Source organism: Corvus brachyrhynchos, unplaced genomic scaffold (assembly GCF_000691975.1).
Source record: "Corvus brachyrhynchos isolate BGI_N302 unplaced genomic scaffold, ASM69197v1 scaffold279, whole genome shotgun sequence".
NCBI lineage: Eukaryota > Metazoa > Chordata > Aves > Passeriformes > Corvidae > Corvus > Corvus brachyrhynchos.
This window is the reverse complement of record NW_008246060.1, coordinates 11,847,494-11,867,845: the sequence shown is the minus strand read 5'-3', so window position 1 is coordinate 11,867,845 and position 20,352 is coordinate 11,847,494. Positions and strand designations below refer to the sequence as shown.

At 36.6% G+C, this 20,352-nt stretch overlaps 1 protein-coding gene across 1 annotated transcript in view; it reads left to right on the top strand.

Annotated features, from left to right (window-relative positions):
* ADK (adenosine kinase) overlaps positions 1–20,352 on the top strand; it is a 259,246-nt gene that overhangs the window by 101,816 nt on the left and 137,078 nt on the right. Inside the window, exons 4-5 of the mRNA XM_008642852.2 lie at positions 5,654–5,826; positions 10,981–11,089. Of these exons, the coding sequence (XP_008641074.1) occupies positions 5,654–5,826; positions 10,981–11,089 (282 nt within the window). The remainder of the gene's footprint in view (positions 1–5,653; positions 5,827–10,980; positions 11,090–20,352) is intronic.

Sequence of the window (20,352 nt, the reverse complement as noted above, 5' to 3'; positions counted from 1 at the left end):
AGGACACCTGACCGAGGAGATAATCCAGGGCACATAGAATATGGCAATAAAAGTGGAAGGGAGGGGGAGTTTTGCCAAGTAGCCATGGCTCAGAGAGTGGCTTGGTATCAACCTGCTGATGGAAGGTGGTGAATGAATGTCGTTGCATCATTTCTTCTTGAGCCTTGTGGTTTTTTTCTCACTGTTGCACATCTGATTCTCTCCTTTGTCCCTCAAGGAGGGAGGATTGAAAGACTGACGGGGTGGAGGCTTAACTCTGGCTGGGGTTACCCCACCATGGTAGGGATTTTAAATGGCATGATATGTGTAGTGGTAACAGAATACTGCATTCCATTTGAGCCTGAAGTGTATCATATCATACACAAGAAATACACTGTCCTTTTTTGAACATTGAAAGAACTATTTTGCATATTGTCAGTTTTTTGTGTTTTTAAGATACACAGTTTGATCTTTGATCCCACGTTTTCTCATTTTATATGGCCATCTAAGATCAGTTGTGATTTAATTTCCTTTAACACCTAAAATATTCCTAAAAATACTCCAAAAGGCTTTTAATGGACTGTGTATATATATTGGTGATTGCACATAACAGGGACACAACTGGTGAGGGGCACAACAGACTGGTAAAACCTTTGAGAAGTATATGGACTCATTCTAAAATTTAGAACATAAAAATAAGAGATACTCCATTCCTGTTTTGATTTACTAAAAAGAGCACTTCATGAATAGTTGCTCATATTGTTTATTTAGATTTCAGCAGGCATGTTAAATCTTAGCTAATTTTAGGTCCTTGGAGTCCTCTCCTCTGTGAACTGCAATTTAAAATAAGATCAGATTTGACAGGTCATGCAGAGAAGAGTCCAGCTTCAAATAACGCACTTCAGATGCACTTCAGATGTCTGTATTCAGTGTTAATGAGTTTTGAAGATCCTTCACTGTGAAGGGGCATAATGCTTCCTGTTGTGTTGTCAGTTCGTAGGCATTTAGGATTCAAGTCCACAGCTGAAAACTCCTATGTGCAGAAGGTATGTCAGTCTAAGCAAAGCTTTGGATGCTTTGGCGTTGTTAGTTTAAGATGACTGACAGATGTGGAAATGCGCTACTGGCTGCCACTTAAAAAAATGAATTTAGGAGCTCAGACAGAGAACAATGTGGCTGTGAGTGTCTTCATCAGCCTCCTTGTTCCAGTTATCAGTGTTGTCCAGTTAATGATGTCACTTACAGCACAGCAGAGAGTTGGAGTAAAATGAAATAATTTCTGAAGGATCTTGGTTATAGACAGAAGGCTGTAAAGCTGTTATAAGATTCATCTGTAGGATGTTTCTTTTTTAAGTCTTATGGTAATGTGTACTGAGACCCAGCAGTAGCAAACTCTCCTTTTGCAGGGGAAGTGTCTTTGCAACTGAAGACAGTGAGGTGCATTAGTAGGGTCCTCCTCTACAGTGGACTTTGCAGGAACAGCAAAGCAAAGCTTTGAATGCAGATCAAGTGTTGTGATAGGGGATACTGAATTCTGCAGAAGCATGGCGTTCTCAAGCTAAATAGGATAAGCCTGGGAAATCCAAATTGAAGAACTTTTTCTAACTGTATGAGGCCACTGATTTTCTTTCACATAATATGAAGGGGCTTTTTGTTCTTTTTTTGGGGGGAGGGGGGCAGGGTTATTGTTTCTCAAAAGACAGCACTGAGTATCCAATCAAAGTCAAGTCACTTTCTAGTGTTAGAAATGCTTCTAGGAGTGCTCTTCTGTAACTCAAAAGAAAGCAGAAAGGTTGTTTCCATAAGCCGTTTTCTAATTAGACAAAAGTGGGAAATAGGTGTACCACATCTTCCAGTCTGAGGATGTGAAAGAGTGGGACGTAGTTCACTCCAAGCAGTCTCACAAAGTCACAATTGAGTCTTCAGAAGCTTTTCTTGTTACCAAGTTTTCTTGGCATCTCAACGTCTTGCAAGAAAAGCTGGTGCTGTTCTCTGCAATTACCACCCACTCCCTGGAACACAAAGGTTCTTACACTTCTCTGATAGCTAAAGCTTGCCAGAGAGTTCATCCTGTTCAACTCTGATCATCAAAAACCCCATGAACAGATAGTCCTGCTACTGTGAGCCCAAGTTAGCCTCATGAAAGTAATGTATTTTGTCACCCTCTAGTGTGTCTTGGAGCAGCCAGGGTGCTGGCTTCTTTTGCAAGTGCTGGCCTCAGTATTTGATCGTAAGAAATAATGTGTCTGTAGGGATATGGTAACCTGATACTAGATTATGCTTATTTTGAAATCAGCTGAATTTTAAGACACAGTTATGCTAAAGGCAAGGCATAAATATAAAAAATAATTAAAATTAAAGTTCTCTTTGCATTTATCAGAGTGCATACTACAAAAATGTGAGAAAAAATACAATCTGTTTAACTCAAGAGAACATCTGAAAGGTGTTCTATTTCCTGTGCTCCTTTCTCTGTCACAGATGTTTATGCTAACTGAAAAGGTTAGGGCCTGTCCTTGTTTGTACCTGATGTCCAAGCTGTGTTGACAGAGGAAAACTTTAGAGCAGAGAAACACATTAGATTTCATAAACCATTCCTTGAGTTTCCTTTGTGGTATCCTGCTCCTGAGGCTGTCTTGTTGTTTCGTGATAAGTTCCTACTTTTGACACTTCTGTCTTTGGTCCATTAGCAGCCTCAAATTCCCTTGGGTGCTGGTGAGGATTCATGGTGTGGCCAGGTGCCAACCTCTCCTGACCAGACTGTCAATACAGTTTGTTAGTAGCTGCCTCTCTGCCTAGCCAAACCCTGGATAATTAACTCATTATGCTGATTCCCGCTGAGCTGGGTCATTTTCTGTTTCTGTCTAGAATCTTTTTCATTCAATTAAATCTTGTATTTCACATAAATCTATAAAACTAATTTTCAGTTTATATAACCATATACATGGCATTAATGTGTGCAGTTTGTTATTGGCCTTCATATGATATTGGCTGTAATGCTGCATAGGTGCTTCACAATGATAAACATCTTGTGATGACTGACTCCCATTTGAAGTGTTTTAGACAGAGTCACTAATAACAACAGCATGTGAAGTAGCCCATAGAAGCCTTTTTTCATAGCAGGTTGTTCAAACTTAAAATCCAGTTCTGGGACAAATTAAAAAAGAAATCCTCAAGTGTCTGCCTTGAAGAGCCTCTTTTGTTTTTTCACACGTGTGCAAAAAATGCCTGGTGTGACTCATTCCACAAGGTGCAACTTCAGTGGTGCACCACAGGAATACTTCTATGATTCAGTTTCATCAAGTTTGTAATGTAATGTGATGTCTGCTTTTGCCCTTACTGATATGTAGCCTTTTAGCTGAGGAAAGGAGATTCAACTTGGAGGAGTTCTCCAACTGACAATGCCTCATCACCATTGTTGTGGGAATGAGAGCAGATCATTTCAATGAGTGTTGGTAACTGGAGATCTGTGATGAGAGGATCTTTGCAGAAACACTGCTGAACTACTTTCCCATCTTCTTCAGTGTTGCTTAACTCAGATACTCAAATGAAAATAATACCTATATAGTGGGACTATCCTCTCACCACATAATACCTGTATTTTAAAAAATCATGAATATGAGTAGAACTGCCAATGGAAGAAGTGGTCTGCACCACATACAGAGATTCATCTCAGGAAAGTCTGGATTGTGACTTTTGATTCTCAAGTGTAGCTTGACTTAAATTTAAAATCAGGATTGTGACAGTTTATATATGGCATGTATCACATCTGAATTCAAACCGAGCTGCTGCCAATAGCCAAAACTGTGATACTTGAATGGAAATTCTTTTTTCAGAGATCTATGTGAAATATTAGTTGCTACTGCTCCAAATATTGTCATATATAAAATAACATCATTTGATAAAATGTTGTAAGCCTAAGGTGTGGTTTGAAGTCTTACATTTTTTGAAGATTATTTTGGGTTTGGTTCTTCGATAAATGTTGTTCATAGTGATCTCTATTAATTCTTGTTATTTGTGACAGTAGAGCATGTTTGCATGGTGCACAAGGCTTCAGGAACTTCTGTTCTTACCTGTGTGGAAATTTGTTCCATATTCACTTACAGTTGGTCACAGCAGTTTTCATCTTTTTAAGTAATCTGTTCCACTTAATCATACCTCCAAATATAAAGGACTATTGTTCTGAGACATCCTAAATGAACACTGTGCAAGTGTCTATTATGTATGTGCAAAGGTGTGTCAAATTCAAGGATGTAATTGATACCCTTGTATGAAATGTATTAATTCTCTTATTAGGGGTTTTCTTAATTTCTATTAGAGTGGTATGGAATAGATAAGCAGATGTATGTAGTGTACATTTCATGGATGAGAGATTTAACACTGCCGCCATATGATGATAATTTTTTTTCTTCTCCTTAAACTTTATTCAAAATTGTTGCAAGAAAGAGACCTTGTAACTTTTGTCCACCTTTTTCTTATTAATGGAGACTTTACATGACTAAAGATTTTTTTTCTCTCTCTTTCTCTTCCTTCTGGAGCTGGTAGTAATAAAGACGTGACTAAGTATGTATTTGCAACTTAGTTACTTGACCTTTCTACAACCCACAGCTACCACTAATGCTGCTTTGTAATGGAGACATTATCATTTATTTAAATCTTGATTAGGAAACAATTATAAGTAGGGTTTTAGTATAGCAGAAAATTGCTGTAGCCTTTAATTCATACTATAGATTGAGTGGATAAGCTTTCTGACTGTAATTAGAGTGAATTATAATGACACTGGTTGGCTGACTCACCACCAGCAGAGTAGGGCCTATGTCTGTTTCTTCACATTTATTTTTTTAAGTCACTCTTGATTTCACATTGCTGATAAATGCTATTTTTTAACTTACCACAAAATAGAGTTACATTTGCAGCTGAATGATACATTTTTTATTAATAAAAGAGGAGCTTTATGAAATAACCGGGCACCTTAGCAACACTGTGCAGCTACTCTCTTTCTTTACTATTCAAGTGACAGAACTGCTCTTAATAAAGTTGGAGATAAGATACTTTCATGTGTGGTTTAATAGTGTAAAAAGGGAGTGTTTCCTTTTTTGCGTGCAATTAAATGGTAGACACAAATGGTTATTTTCAGTACCACTTAGATTTTATGTATATATTATGAATGTTGCATAATGTTGCTTAGGTTTCTCAAATGCACTGTTTTTCTTACATGCTATGTCTGTTTTTATTTATTTATTTTGTTTGTGTGGAGGGTTTTGTGGGCTATTTTTTTCCTTTTTTTCTTTTGTATTTTCTACAATTTTTCTTTGAAGAGACCATATGTTGCTTGATTAAATGTAAGTGTAGAGGCAACTCCTTTGAGCGAGGGAACTTCTTTTTGTATACCTTGTAAAAAAATACAAATTTATTTATAATGGAACTACATGTGTTTAAGTTTTACATTAGGTGTTAGTGGGATCATTATGGGTAAATTTTGTTTTCTGTGCTGCTCCTCCCTCCTTTGCTGTACCACATGTTTTTTACTTCAGGCATACAAGTGTTCTTTAAGTCAAAATGTAGGCACAGAGTTAAATGTGGTGAGTGGAGAGAAAAAAATAGCAAAAATAATATACCCGATATGTTAACTTTGTATTTATTTTGTGGTTTTATTTTTTCTCCTGTCAATCTGCAGTGGATGATTCAGAGACCTTACAAAGCTGCAACTTTCTTTGGGTGCATTGGCAAAGATAAATTTGGAGAGATCTTGAAGAAGAAGGCTGAGGAAGCTCATGTGGATGCCCATTATTATGAGCAGAGTGAAGAGCCAACAGGAACCTGTGCTGCCTGCATCACTAGTGATAACAGGTCAGGAGCCTTTGATATTTTCTGAAGACACAAATGCAGTTGGCATAGTGAGTGTAGCCTAATGTGCTTGGAATATCCAGCCTTGAAAAATTGTGATTTGAACGATGAAGTGTTAGCACTGATTTGAGACAACGCAGGACTGCCTAGGCCGTAGTTTGGGGCTGGGCAGTACTAATACACTTTTAGAGAACAGCAGTTGTATTATGGCCAGAAAGTGTGAGATAATAATATACTGCTTCTTTCTGAAATAGCTTCCCCTTGCTCTGAAGAGAGAAAATATGGGGGAGACGACAGTTGGTAAACAAGTATGTTTATGCAGCCTACGTGCAAGCTGATTGGTACCTAAGGCTTATACTTGATTGGCAAGTGAGGAGTATACCTCCAGTGATACTGTGTTTAGTGAGAACTGCTGTCAGCATATAAGTAGATTGAAAGGGTTAATTTCATTTTATATAAGAGAAAGAAAAAGGTTTTTATTTTTTTCTTCTAGTACCTGTAATTCTGTATGTCTACATTTTAAGGATTTCTTCTGAATTTGTTTTTCTTGTTTTCATTTGCTACTTTTTCTATTCATTTTTCTTGAGCATGGCCCTTTGCTTTCTTCTTTCACCCTCTACCCAGAACTCTTGAACTTGTGTTCTACTTCTTTGCTGATTACCTTCTGACAATTTTTGTAAAGGTTTCAAAGCCAGCCAATCAGGTTAGCCTTAATCTTGAGACGTTACCAGCACACATCAGCCCTCCCTGATTTCTGACAGCATTTACATTTTCTGATACTATATACTGAATCAATAATAAAAATGGTATCAGTTACCCTGAGGAATATTTTCTTTTTGTCTCAGAGTAAGATAGAAATATCTGTCATTATCGTTTTTTGTTTTCCCCTGTGGCTTTCAATGCCATTGGTCCTGAGGACCTGCTCTTTTCCTTTCAAAGCAGTATCAGGAGTTTTTAGAATTTATTAAAGTGAGATAGCACTCCCGTAATTAAAGTCTACACCATACTTCTGGAGAGGTTGGTTAATGTTTCGGGTAGAATTAGAAAAGGTGGTAAACAGCGACGTGAATTGAAATGAGGGTCAGAGGAGGAAGCGTTTTCCATATAATATGTAGAACTCTAGAAAAATTTTAATTAGAGCAGGCATCTGATCTAAACCCCTGCAGAAGGCAGGACCAATTTCAAAGTTAGTTCAGGTTTTTCATGGCCATGTCCAGCTGGGTTTTGAATATCACAAAGGATAGAGGTTGCACAAGCTCTCTGGGCAAACTGTTCAAACGTTTGATCGCTCTTCATGGGAGAAATTATTTTGATGGTACCCAGTTGCAGTATTCCTTATTTCAGCTTGTGGCTGCTCTTTCTTGTGTTCAGGAATAGTCTGGCTGCATCTTCTCTGTAAACTTTCATTAGATATTTGAAGAAAGCAGGAAGGTCTCCCCTTAGGTACCTGTTCTTAAGGTCCACCCAGAGCCTTTCTGCATTTGTTAAGTGTTCCAGCCTCCTAATAATCTTGATGGCTCACTGTTGCACTCACTGCTCTATGTCAGTGTCTTGTAATGGAAAGCTCAAAGCTGGACGCAGAACTCCAGATAAGGTCTGGAGACAGACGTTTTCCTCCATTTTGGATTTAAAACTTCCTTTGTCCTCCTGGCTGCACATTTGCCCATATACACTAGAATGTGATTAACCTTCTCTGTGTCATACCCTGCTGACTCATGTTACAAGCCTCATCCACCAGCATCTCCAGGTCCTTCTCTGGAAAACTGCATGGTATCCTGTCAACATTCAGCCTATGTTGTTGTGTATAATTATATGACTTTGCATATACCTTCCAAGTTTTCTGCCAGCACGATTCTTCTTGCTGTTGAAGATCCACTGAATGACAGACAGCCCTGTCCTCCAGCTTATCAACCTGTCCCTCCCAATTTAATGTTGCACATAATGTCTTACTCTCAGGAATGAATGTACATACTCCACAGAGGAAGGAAGTTCATTCATCTTCATCTGGAATTTTGACACTAATTATATCTACAGACTTCCCCCTTCATCTCCAAGATCCATATTCAGTTTTTCAAAGAGAAGAAAAGCAATAAAGATATTTTTGCTCTGTGAGTCTTACATAGTGTCTGTGTATGCATCCTGTAGCAATCACCGTTTTCTAGGTAACATGATGGAAAACTGAAGTCAAGACTGTCAATAGGCACACAGTATGAATTCAAGAAAAACATGTGAATCTCAGTGGAATATAAAAGTTTAGGTAAATTTGTTCATAAGAATGTCTGCAAATACTTCTTTGACTTAATAAGCAGTATTTTTGGTTTGCTAACATAAACCACTCTTTTTTCTTAATACCAAATATTTGTATTGAGTCAAGTATTAGACAGTGGCTTCATCTCAATCGATGCTTTAGAGCATGCTTGAGAGTGGCAGAAATTCGTGCGCCTTGGGAGAAGAAAAATTAGCTGATGGTTGCTGCTAAAGGCTTTATTGTGCAATTGTCCATCCTGGGAGAGAAAGTTTATTCTGAATCTTTAATTACCCTCTGATTGTTTCTTGGTTTTTAGCATTTTCTGTATTGGTAAGAATCACTTCAACTTGGCCCCAGTTGATAACTCTATTTATTGATTAATCTCTTGTTCCAGCTGAGGTACATGCTAACTTCCTTCTTCAGCTCTCTTGTCTGTTTTGGAGGAGCTGGCTAGTGGCACTCCTGGTTTTCCCAGGAAGTGGCTTTGTGTATTTATGTTCCAGATGCCCTGATATGAATGTTTCTTGCTTCTGCTAACTCTGTCTAGCTTTTGCAGGAAAGGGTTCTGAGCTGATGTGTGATTACCACCCTGAATTCTCTAGTTTAGCATTACTAATATGCTTTGTTTTCTCAGAGCTTTTCAAGAAAATCCTAGCACATGATTAAAGTAATACCTACGCTCTGTCATAGTCTATGACTTTGATTTCTGCGCTCTGCTTAGAAATAACCACATGCACAGTATCTCCATTAAGCTGTTTCAATTGAAGCACTCTGGCTGTCTCCAGTTACTGTATTTCATTGAAAAAAAATCTACCTTGTCTGTGCCCCACATGTTGAACTTAGTGCTCTCAGACTTACAGTTTTAATTTGGAAAAGCTTTGTCATCAGTGTAGCAATCTTTTATTACCCATATGTGCAGAGCATCTCTACAGTTGGATGTAGCCATACAGAGCTGGGTTTACAGTTTCAGGGGCATGTGGTAAGTGAAAGGGAACATATAGAAAGTCTTTGCTCAGTTTTCTGGAACATAATTGCTTTTCACTTAGCAACATACGTAGACAGACGAGATTTTTTTTTCTAACTATGTCCTTGATGGATATTTAAGGTTTGCCGAAACTGAAAGATTTAATTTGCTTTTAAAGTTTGATTTACAGAAAATTACCACAGTTAAGCACATCTTTCTTGGATTTACTTGGTTCTCCAGTGGATTTCTTGTCATTGAAATGATAATACTCATGAAGAATGAAACTCGTTGCCCTGTTACTTGTAATGTTACAGAGGCTTGGTGTATTTGTTCATAAATTTTTCTCATAGTTTTTCCTTTTTTTCTTTTCAAAATTCACATTAGTTTTCATTGCCTTTAGGTTTTAGAATTAAACAGATAAGCCCCAGGTCTGCTCATGGGATTAAATGACACAGAACTGTATTTTTGATATATTCAGATAAAGTTAGATTCATTTTTATTTACATGATCTGTTGAACTGAGAAGCATTGTCAGTGATGAGTGCTTCGAGTGCTTCAGGAAGCTTACATGGAGAGGTGGTTGCTTTGTTCATAGAAGTTTTCGTTTGGTCTTTTGTTTGTTTTTTATTGAGTAAAGAATGTCTCATTTACTTGCCTCTTAACACCTGAACATGGTAATGTGCCTGGAGGCAGAAGCATAACTTGGTGAAAGCAGATGAGCTGTTTGCTCCCCCCCGCGCTGGCTCTGGATTGTAGTAGCATTTACACGGAGGAGAGTGATGCATACAACATCAATTGCATGCACCTTGAGAAGGCCATAGTTTTCAATAACCAAATGTTGTATCTGTAATTACACATTAATTATCTGGTTAATGCACTTAAATATCACAAAACACTGATGTGTTAATGTTAAAAGGGCATCCATTGACTATTAAATCTTGAAAATTATATTTAAAGCTCTGTATGCTAGCATGGCAATAATCCATTTCCCAATTCCCCTTCTCTAAATATTGCATCTTATTAAACATTCTCAGAATACAATTACATAGAAGAATTTGGTCATGGTAGCCAGAGTGGAGAGGTAGAGCATAACTGTCTTCTCATGACCTCTTTTTAGGAGTGTCTGTAAGTTTTGTGTGTTTCATAAGGCTGAATCGAGTGGGTGAAGATGATTTAATATAGAATGTATCTTTCGTGTAACAGAGGCAATATGATACAAGTATTTTTGTTCTCGGTAATGGAAGTTGTGTCCCACAGCTTGTGTTATAACTTGTTAGGAAAGAAGGAAGTACAAATGAGTTTTTGGTAGTTTTCCAGTAATCCACAGCTAAGCCAAAGGGTTTTTTAACAGTTCATAGTCTAAAAGTAGCAACCTGACCCTTTTTTATTTGCTGAAGGAAAATATGAACCTAATGGGGAAAAAGAATCCGAAAACAAGCCCTTTTTAAAATAATATAGCTGTTCATTGGAAAATTGTAAAAGCAAGACTTACGTATCCATCAACCTTTTGTTTCTTGTGAGGGAAGATAGTTTTCAGAAGATAAACTGGAGAAACAACTTTTCTTTAGGTGAGAGGTACTAGTGGAGTTTTAGTGAAAATCTGCAGATGCTAAACCATATGGAGGGGGTTGATCACTGAACGAAACAAAGGTTGATTCAAAGCAAACAAAGGCACCTGAGCAATATAATAGTGATAGGTTAGCTAAACTATGTAGCTGGATTTAAAATACATTATTTAATATAAGATTTAAATTATATTTAATCTATTATTTAAATATATTACTTACTTTTTATTAAATGGTCAAATAAAGTATATGTGGCTTATGGTGCTCTTTGTCAATTGCTTTTGTGTTCTTTAGGATCTTTGAGAAATGATGTTCATGGTGAGAAATTTGCAGTAGTGTTATTCACAGAGGGTCTAATACTTGTTTTTTAATCACTTTCAGGTCTCTTGTAGCTAACCTCGCTGCTGCTAATTGCTATAAGAAGGAAAAGCATCTTGATTTGGAGAAGAACTGGAAGTTGGTGGAAAAGGCCAAAGTTTATTATATAGCAGTAAGTTCAGCCTCTTTCAAATTGCTAAAGTTTGTGTTAGAGTATCCTGACATTTAGGCAATGAGTGTGTCTGTCATATGTAATTTAGAATGATTTCATAGCAAGATGGGGCAGGAAAGTGACTGCTTCAATTCCAGCATAGTTTGATTTCTTCAAATTTAGATGTACAAATGTAGAGGTATGTTTTTAGTTGTGTATTCTCTTGAATTGGTGGGAAAAGTCTTAAGAGCTAAACATATTTTCAGAGCTTTTGTAGTAATGCATCAAATTTACATTTCACATTTTCTAGTAAATTGTTGTGAAGGATGCACAAATTATGTAGAAAAACACTATTAGCATAATTATTCACTGCAAACAGTTTGAGCTTATTTGTGTGAACAATCTTAATTGCTATTTATTCCATAGTAATTACTGTGCCACCTTATAACTCAATATTTCAGAAACAATGATTGTGACAAATCTCTTAAATGTGGGTGGTGGGACAAACTGATTTTAATGATGAAATCTTACTTCTGGAATCAAGGTGGGGTTTGAGGATGGGGCATTAGTAGATTCACAGTTAGTATTCTTTTATTACCATCCAGAATGAATCTAGCCAGATTACTGTATTTGTGTAGATTACAGTGGTGAATTTGTTTTTATCTTGCTCTCAAGTTGATACGACTGATCAAAATAACAAACATAGAGCATTTATGACAGATTAAAACCTCATAACATGCATGTAATATGTGGATTCTGTATGACAGCTGTTTCCATTCTTCTACCTGAGCTATGTGGGAACAGCTGGCAAGAAGTGTAAAAAATTGATTATCCAGGAAGAACAAGTTCATTGAAAATACAGTTATTTCTTTTAGCTAGTGTTAATGTCTCCTACAGCCTGTTAGTGTGCACTGCTGTAGGCTTTACATGGTTGTTATTGATTCTTGCGTATGGCCACGACTGCCGCTTTAGAACTGTCAAAAATTAGTTATAACCTTTTCAGTGTACAAAGAAAATGCATCCTGCTGTTATGACCATATGTTTGTGCTGTGGTTAAAATATATGTAGGTGTATTTTCTATTAATTTTTAATTTCTGTTTTTGCAAGTGTTCTGAGCTCTTTATTTTCCAAATGCCATGCTTGGGAATTAATGCTGTTGGCTGAAAAATTTTGAAAGGCTCCAAGTATAGTTTAAATAAAGAAGAATGACAAAGATTCCCAAAAGTTTTACTGCACTAAGTTTGGAGTTGTTTTTTTTTTTTCTTTTATTTTCCCATGCCTATATATAATTTCTAATGAATCTTCCAATGTACAATTTAGTAAAATTAAACTTAGTAGAGATGCTTCAGGAAAACTGGGAAATATTACGTGAGGTGCTAAACAGGTTTGTATTTTTTAAGATTGAGCTTTCATCTTCTTTTAGTTCTGAAGTCACTCCTCTGTGTTCAGTCAGTTTGATCACTTAAATTTTGACTAAGTGATTCACTACAGTGAATTTTTGTATATATTAAAAGCTGTTTTTCTCAGGTGCCAGTTCTACAACATCCAAACTTTACCAAGGAGACAGAGAATTATTGTACTAAACTGAAAATAAACCCCAAGATGTGCATGTGATAATGGATAAATAATTAACACTGAAGTGCTAATAAATTATATTAGATATTTACAATATGAGATTCAGATTAGGGAAGTATATGATTGCAGGAGATGTGTTGAGTGAAAAACCTTGTTCACATGTATAGCAAAAGCACTCAAGGATGGGCTTGACTCAGATTTCTGGGACAATATTATCACTTCAGATTACAGATGGCATGTGTAACATTACTAAAGGAGAGGCGACAGTGTTGAACCGTCCATGGTTCCTTGTGCTACAGAGTGCTCATGCCCTTTTCTTTCATTTAGCTTCTTTACTTGTGGGTTTGTAGTGATTTACCAGATTAAATGAAACCATGTAGTGAGCAATTACCACTTCTGAGGTAGAGGGTAGCTCTCTGAGCCATTAATTTGTCTACTCTTGTCTGTCTTCACTTTAGTCTTGTTACCTTCCTTGACTTTGCACTGTGCATATGTTGCTTTTCATTTCCTTCTTTCTATCCAACTGTCACCTATTTCTTGGATTGCATTAGAGTGTATGTCAGTGACAGATACTTACTCTGGAAATCCATGTCCTGAAATTATCAAACAATCTATTTTCTTGGCACAACAGGGCAGTTGTTGCTTTAGGACAGGTCTCTGATATCCTGTGGTCATCTATATGTGCTTCCTAGAATAGATAATATGCTTTTCAATGCAGCATTCAGCAGAACGACCCTCACATGAAACTTAGGTCTGAAATCTAATCAATTCACAGAGGGAGGAGTAGGTACAAAGGAAAAGATAGTGAAGCCGTGACAGAACCCTTAAAGACAACTTCTGTTACCATGAATGAACACAATACATTTATTTTAGCCATCTGGTAATCAGATCCAGCAGACAAATTAGAGAAAGACTAGCGGAGAATAGGACCCAGTAAATCACAGATAGAAGCAAAACACAGAGGCTGCCCCAGCTTTCTCAAAGATGGTAAACTTTAAAGGTGTATTTTAATCCTTTAAAATTACTCTATTTTGTATCATTTAAGATAGGTTACATGTACTGTCAAAGTCTATGCAATTTCTTTCCCTTCTCCAGATATAATTACTATACTTGCAGTAATTTATACCATTGACATCATATCTTCCAGTCTGTCATATTCATTTCGCTGTGGATCAGCTAGCTGTGCTGCTGGTGTCTGATTAGAATTCACTGTGAGGGATTTTATTTGGTTCCTACTGAGGCTAGAAAATGTATTTTCCTCAGACATTTCCCTTATTTCAAAATAGTTGGGAGTAATGATAGCACTAAACACTGTCATTCAGTCTCTGGAATTGTGAATGGGACACAATGTGAAAGTAATCGTAAATTCGGGGGAGGAACAGGAAAATTAATTTTTTTTCTTTGATTTTTTTTGCTCTTCCTGTGAGTTTGTGCTTGCTGTCAGGACTTGCATTTTAGAAATCATAAGTGTCAGAGTTGCATCTTACAAACTTGAGTGATAAAACTCCATATTTGTGCACCTTGTCTTATTTTCAGAGGCATCTATGGGAGTTGCTGGTGTTCAGTTTCTTTAACATTGCACACAAACATTTTGACATTATTACTGCAACTTGCAGTATAGATCTATTAGTTTTCATATTTTACAAAGGCCTGAAATGCAAAGATATTTTTATTGTCAATGGTTTCGGTTAAAAATCTGAAAAAATCTGCTGATTAGGGTTACTTAGAAGAGCAGAAAAAAACTGAAGAGAATTTTAGTTGCCAAGTAAACTTCTGTGTTACTGTATATAAGTAAGAAATTTTGCATTTGTTCTTTCATAATGGGAAGAAAATGGAAAAGAAGAAAATGTTTTCCTTCATTAAAAGCTGCCCCTAACCTTGTGAAATCTTAAATGTATCAGTTAATACATACAGCTTGTTCATAGAGAGGGCTGAATTTTAACTTTGTCCCTGTATGTGAACATGATTGTTACAAGTGTGGTGTGCTTCCCAGATATGTGATTTCTCTTGTTCCAGTTAGCCATCCTTATTTCTTCCAGTTACTTAGTTTTACTCAATTTGTCCTTCAGTCCAACACCTGCATTTGTTTAATGTTTGCAGTTGGTGGATGAGGAGGATGGAACACTGGCATTTGATCATATTTTCTCAGTTCTGAAGTAATGTATTTCTTCTTGAAAGTTCCTTCTGTGCTTCAGTTGGGTTTTTTTGTTTGGTTTCTTATTTTTCCCCAAGCGCTTTCCTTTACTAAGCATATGAAATGGCAGTATTGACTGCAGTCATGTTCCCAATGTGTAGTAACTTGAGTCTTAGCTTAGAATGGATCAGTTAAGTAGCTGCCAAAATCCAAACAGATCTTCTTTGTTATTTGGTTGTTATTTCATAATCACTATTTTCTTCTCCTACTTCTGCATAGCAAATACTTGAAGTTTCTCAGTGATGATGCCCTTCAGTTGCACCACATTGAGTATAAAATTTTCTAATGCTGCTTAGATTTGTTAGCCCACAGTTGAATTACATTCACTTTCACCATCTTTTGTGTTTTCAAAGTTAATGTCAAGTGTAGTTTATTTTGATGATAGTGACAGTTCTGATCAAGACCAGGGGTTCTGGGCTTAGGCTGAGTTTCCAGGAGGAAATGTCATTTATTGCAGCAAGTCATAATGAACCCAGTGCAACACACTTATCTGCTGGAGAAATTTTTAAAACTCCCAACCACCCTGGTCTGTTTCAACATACACTGTGGTATTTTTATATTTATTTTCTTCTAATGCCTAAATGCGTGTCTAAGCAGAGAGATACTGTGGTAGTGTAGTGGGCTTGATGGAGGAATTATCTGGTTTCAACATGAGTCTGTCAAAACATAAGCTTGATGTCAGCAATGTGTAGCAAAGCTTAAATAACATTCTACAGTATTTTACATGGGGTTTGGCTATTCTACTTGAGAAAAAATGCTGATTATTTTAACAATGTGAGTATAAATGAAATTTCTTTTGTGCTGTCTCTTCCTTTCAGAGGCGTATTCAGTGAGTGCATTTTTATTGTAATTTGCTGCTATGATAAGTATGATAACTTACAATGGGTTGTGATAGGCTTTTTACTTTGAGATGTGCTAGGTCTGTGTGTGCATCACAGGAAACAAGATACTGGCAGGAAGCAAAATATCCCCTAGAAAGGACATTTGTTTGAATAACTTCACAATAGTTTTTTTCCCATTGATAACTTTTGCCACAGTGCTCTGGCACCACTATGTTATGCCATTTGACATGCAAAACTATTTCTCACAAAGATGAATAGGTTTTATGGCCAGGAAAGCACCATACTGAATATCTTAGCCATAGAGAAGGTGGTACAGCTAGCAACAGTTAATTGTGGCCTTTTTCCATTGCCTGGGATAACATCTCCTTCCTGAAACCTACTATCTTGAGCCATTGTGTTTTCTGGGAGTTATAGCTGAAGTGGGATGTATTTGTTGTGGAGAGGTAATGATAGACTCTCTGTCTAACCAGGAAGTAAATCTGCCATTTACTGGCTTCCAAAACAAATACAGGGAAAAAACCTTTCTCTCTCATAAACACAGAAACCCACAGCTTTATTTCTTTGATTAAAATGCATAAAAAGTTTTGTCTAAACTAGCACCAGCCACATGTTATGTCATCCTGTGATATATTTAGGAAGTGGAGTGCATTATGCTGCCATTTCAGGTATAGCTTCTCATGCATAAACTATTTTGTTAGTGTTTTCTCAAGTAACTTATGTGGAAAAGTGAACTAGAAACTTTTTTCTTAGTTTTTTGTTTTGAAGTTTGGTCTTCAAGATGCCATTCTTCGAAGATGAATGCTTTGTACTTTATGCAGAAAGGTATGTCATCAGCTTTTAACAAAGGTTGTACCTCCTGTTTCTGTAGAATAAAATTAACGAGAATCTGTCTAACATTATAAAAATATTTAGTTCTAAATGTTCACCCCTATGTTATTAGTTGTATTTTTTAATATGAAGAACATACATATTTCCTTTTCAGTCCTTCTCCTCCTACCCCAGTAGCCTTTAAATTGCAGATATGTTTCTTCAGCACAGTAATTAGTGAAGTTCAGTCATCGCTCCTTTTATCATGTGATTTTTGTGTGGTTTTTTTTAGAAGAATGCATTATTAGAACACTTACACAGGCAGTCTAGCTGCAACAGCCAGGCGGCAATAGCAGTGCCATTTTTCACAAAGAAAATGTTGAAAAGGAGCCAAATGTTTGGTGGCAGAGTCTGTTGCTAGGAAATCAAGTTCCTGAGGCGATTAATGACAAAGCAAGCAATAACAAGAAGGCAGAATTACAGATTTAAAAGAGAGGGAGAAAAAAAAGTGGTTGGTGTTATAATTACCCAAAGAAATCCGTACTCATTAAATTGGCTGTTTTTATGATTGACTTTAATTGGAGGTTAGCTCAGATATTTAGCTCCTTTCCCACCCCTTTAAACACACACATGCACATAATCTGTAGAGCTGCAGACTTGTTTTTCTAAGCATTGAGAGGAGCTTGCCCTGTAATTTGATCCCCACTGACAGATGCATTTTCTATGCTGCCATTTTGAATTAACCTATTGTGCAACAATTTTCCTCAGCTCTGTTGAATAAAACATCAAGTCTTATTACCTCAGATGGATTTGATAGAGTAAAAGAATGTACTTCTAGCTGAAGTAGACTATTTGCAATGAGTTCAGTGATTTGAACTCTGCCAACAAGCCCCAATAATTTGTGATGTATACTTAAAGAATGAAAGAGAGAGGAGCCACGTGGGGGGTCTTTTTGGTTGTATGGAGTTCAAATGCAAACCTTGAAGTAATATTGTTGTATGTGCTAAGGTTATGTCCCGAGATCAAACCTTTTTAGATAAAGCATGTTAACTAAGATTTTTTTCTGTTAAGCAGATCAGGTTTGAGCTGGAGATTCTCTTAGCCCAGTGGTTATCCAAACTGTCAGGCTACTGTGGGATTAGAACAATAAAAATCAATCCCCCTCTCCTAGAAGCCCCAATAGTTGGATTTTACCTCTGAGACTTCTTTTGTGAAGAGAAATTTTCCTTTATAAAGTGGAATAAATTATGTTTTACAATTATATTAAATTCCAAATAATTCTATGATAAGGGGAAAACAGGATTTCACTTGATTCACTTTTCTGCCCAATTAGAAAAACTTACGCAGTTGGTTCAACAAAATTTTGGCACAGAAATGGGAAGGCAACTGACCCTGACATTTAAATCCTGTCATGTTTCATTGCTCGTTTCAAGACAATATTCCCTACTTGGAGCAAGTGATAATGAGAAAATAACCTTTTACAATACCTGTAAGTGAATACACAGAAGCTGACTATAAAAACTAAATGATGCCATAGCTCTCAAATTCCGAACCAAACAGTGAAACAATAGAACCGCGTGTATTCTGTCCAACAAAACCCACATTACTTATCAGATGCCAATGCCAAGCTGTCTGCTTTGTTAAATACCCAGGTTCCCTGAGGCAAGAAGACAGCTGCTATAACTACTATGAAATTTGGTAGCTCAATCTATTTTTGCTACCCTTGGGCTGTCAAGCTACTGTTAATTCAGACCACCCCAATTGGTACACTTTAGGGATTTTTTTCAAAGTGTTTGTAATTAAAATGATAAAACATCATTATTACTCCAAAGATGTTGTGCACGCTTTGTATTTGACAGATACCTACAGAGATAAACCCAGCGTGTAATTTTCATTGACATAATGGTTGTGATTGCATTACCCTTTTAAAAGTATATTGCTTTTTAAAGGGGAAGGTGGGGAAAAGAAGGGAAAGGGCATGCTTTTATTTCATTAATAGAATATGTAAATCTGTTGAAATAGTCAATCGGTCTATGGTTGCAAGCTACTTGTCTGCAAAGACTGAATCGGGCTTTGTAGCAGGCTGGGGAGTGCTCAGAATTGGTGTTCATTGGGGACAGGGACCTGCTGTGCCACCCACAGCTCACTGCAGAGACCTCTGCTCCCAGGTGCCTCTGCCTTTAGGGACACTGAGTCTCAAATCATATGTAAAGTCTGGGTAGACTTAACACACTTATTTAAATGTAAATTAAAAAGGGAAGACTTCATACTCTTAAGTGGTGAGGTGAGTCAATTGGAAGGGAAATTTTTACTGTAGCTTCTCTTGCATGTCAGGCTTTATTTGAGGCTCTCCTTATGAGAGCATAAGGATTTTTCTGTTACCATGTCAACTTTCTTATAGGAAAATCTCAAAACTAAAGCACCAGCAAATCAAGGCATTGGAAACTCTAAAACAATAATGGTTCTATCTTGTATTAATTTTTGTTTCAGTTGTTCTCTGATAACATTTTAAATGAGTCATTAATTTAAGACTGTTCTAAAGACCAAAACTCGAAATTTGTGTATTTTTCTAGTTTGACTTAAACTTGTTTGTTTTGGTTGCTGCCTAACAAAATTTATCATAAATTTATAGTCACCACTCTGTGTACAGTTGCTTGAAATGTGAGGTTCCTCCTTTCTTCTAAAGGACTTGATCTCATTAACATGAGGAAATGTCATAGTCTGCATAACTCTGAAATATGTATTCTTTGTGTCTGTCATCAACTTTTACATTAAAAAAACATACAAATTCTGCAGCCATTGTGCTCTGTTTTACATGAAGAAGGTTTATTTTTTAACAGCAAAAGCTGTGCATTTGCATACCTTTAGAGCTAAGCTATTTATGATAGCCCAGTACTTGATCTGACGTGAAAATTAGTTTCATCGTTTACTTGTGTAATAAGGACAGTGCAGTCATTTAAATACAAAACTTTTTTTTCTTTTTTTGCAAAAGGTTATGATGAATGATTTGCTTTGAAATGAGCATTGAAATTATAACATTTGGGCAAGATATTTCAAAGCCAGTAACTTGGAAAAATTACAGAATGTTTAAATATGGGTGCATATAATGCAAGGGGATTCATATATGCTGCATCTTATCCTAAAACTTACACTGTACTGAGGGGTATTGATCTTCACTGTAAACTGCAGATGCTTTGAAATAACAGGGCTTGCAAGGATAGGAAACCGCAGGCTACTTTTTGATTCTGCAAGAAACAATTACCATTTTGGAGAGCAAAAATGTTTTTGTAGCATAGCTAATCAATGTCCTAAAAGTCTGTGTCAAGAAAATTTTTGTGCTACATTGTGCTTAGTAATTGTGTACCTAGAGTAAAAAAAAACTATTTTGCAAAAATGCTTCTGCACAGATTTTCAGTGATAACATATTAAACACATAAATAGTATGCCTTGCAGACTGGGCTTTTTACAACTTTGTGATAAATTCTTTAGCCCTTTAGGAGGCAGAAGGGGTGAGTGCTGCCAGCTTGGCTTGTTATCAGGTTTATTTGAAACAGGAGTTGACTGATTCCAAAAGCAGGCTCTGGAAGTTCATTTGAAAGAAGCTACTGAGAAGTTTTTGTGGTGCGGCTTTAATCCTTCTAGTCATCAGGCTACTGTTCGGTCAGCAGTGCATTGGGTCACCTTCGTAAATGTGCTTCAGACTGTCTGGTTTGGTCAAATGAAAGAAGATTCTCCTTTTTTCTTTTCTTTTTCCTTTAATTAAGGGTAGAATGCTCAAGGAAATACTACATTCTCTGAATAAGTAATAAGTGCTGGTTTTGAAGAATTTTTTTTAATTTGGAGAAGTGGATGGTAAGACACTCTTT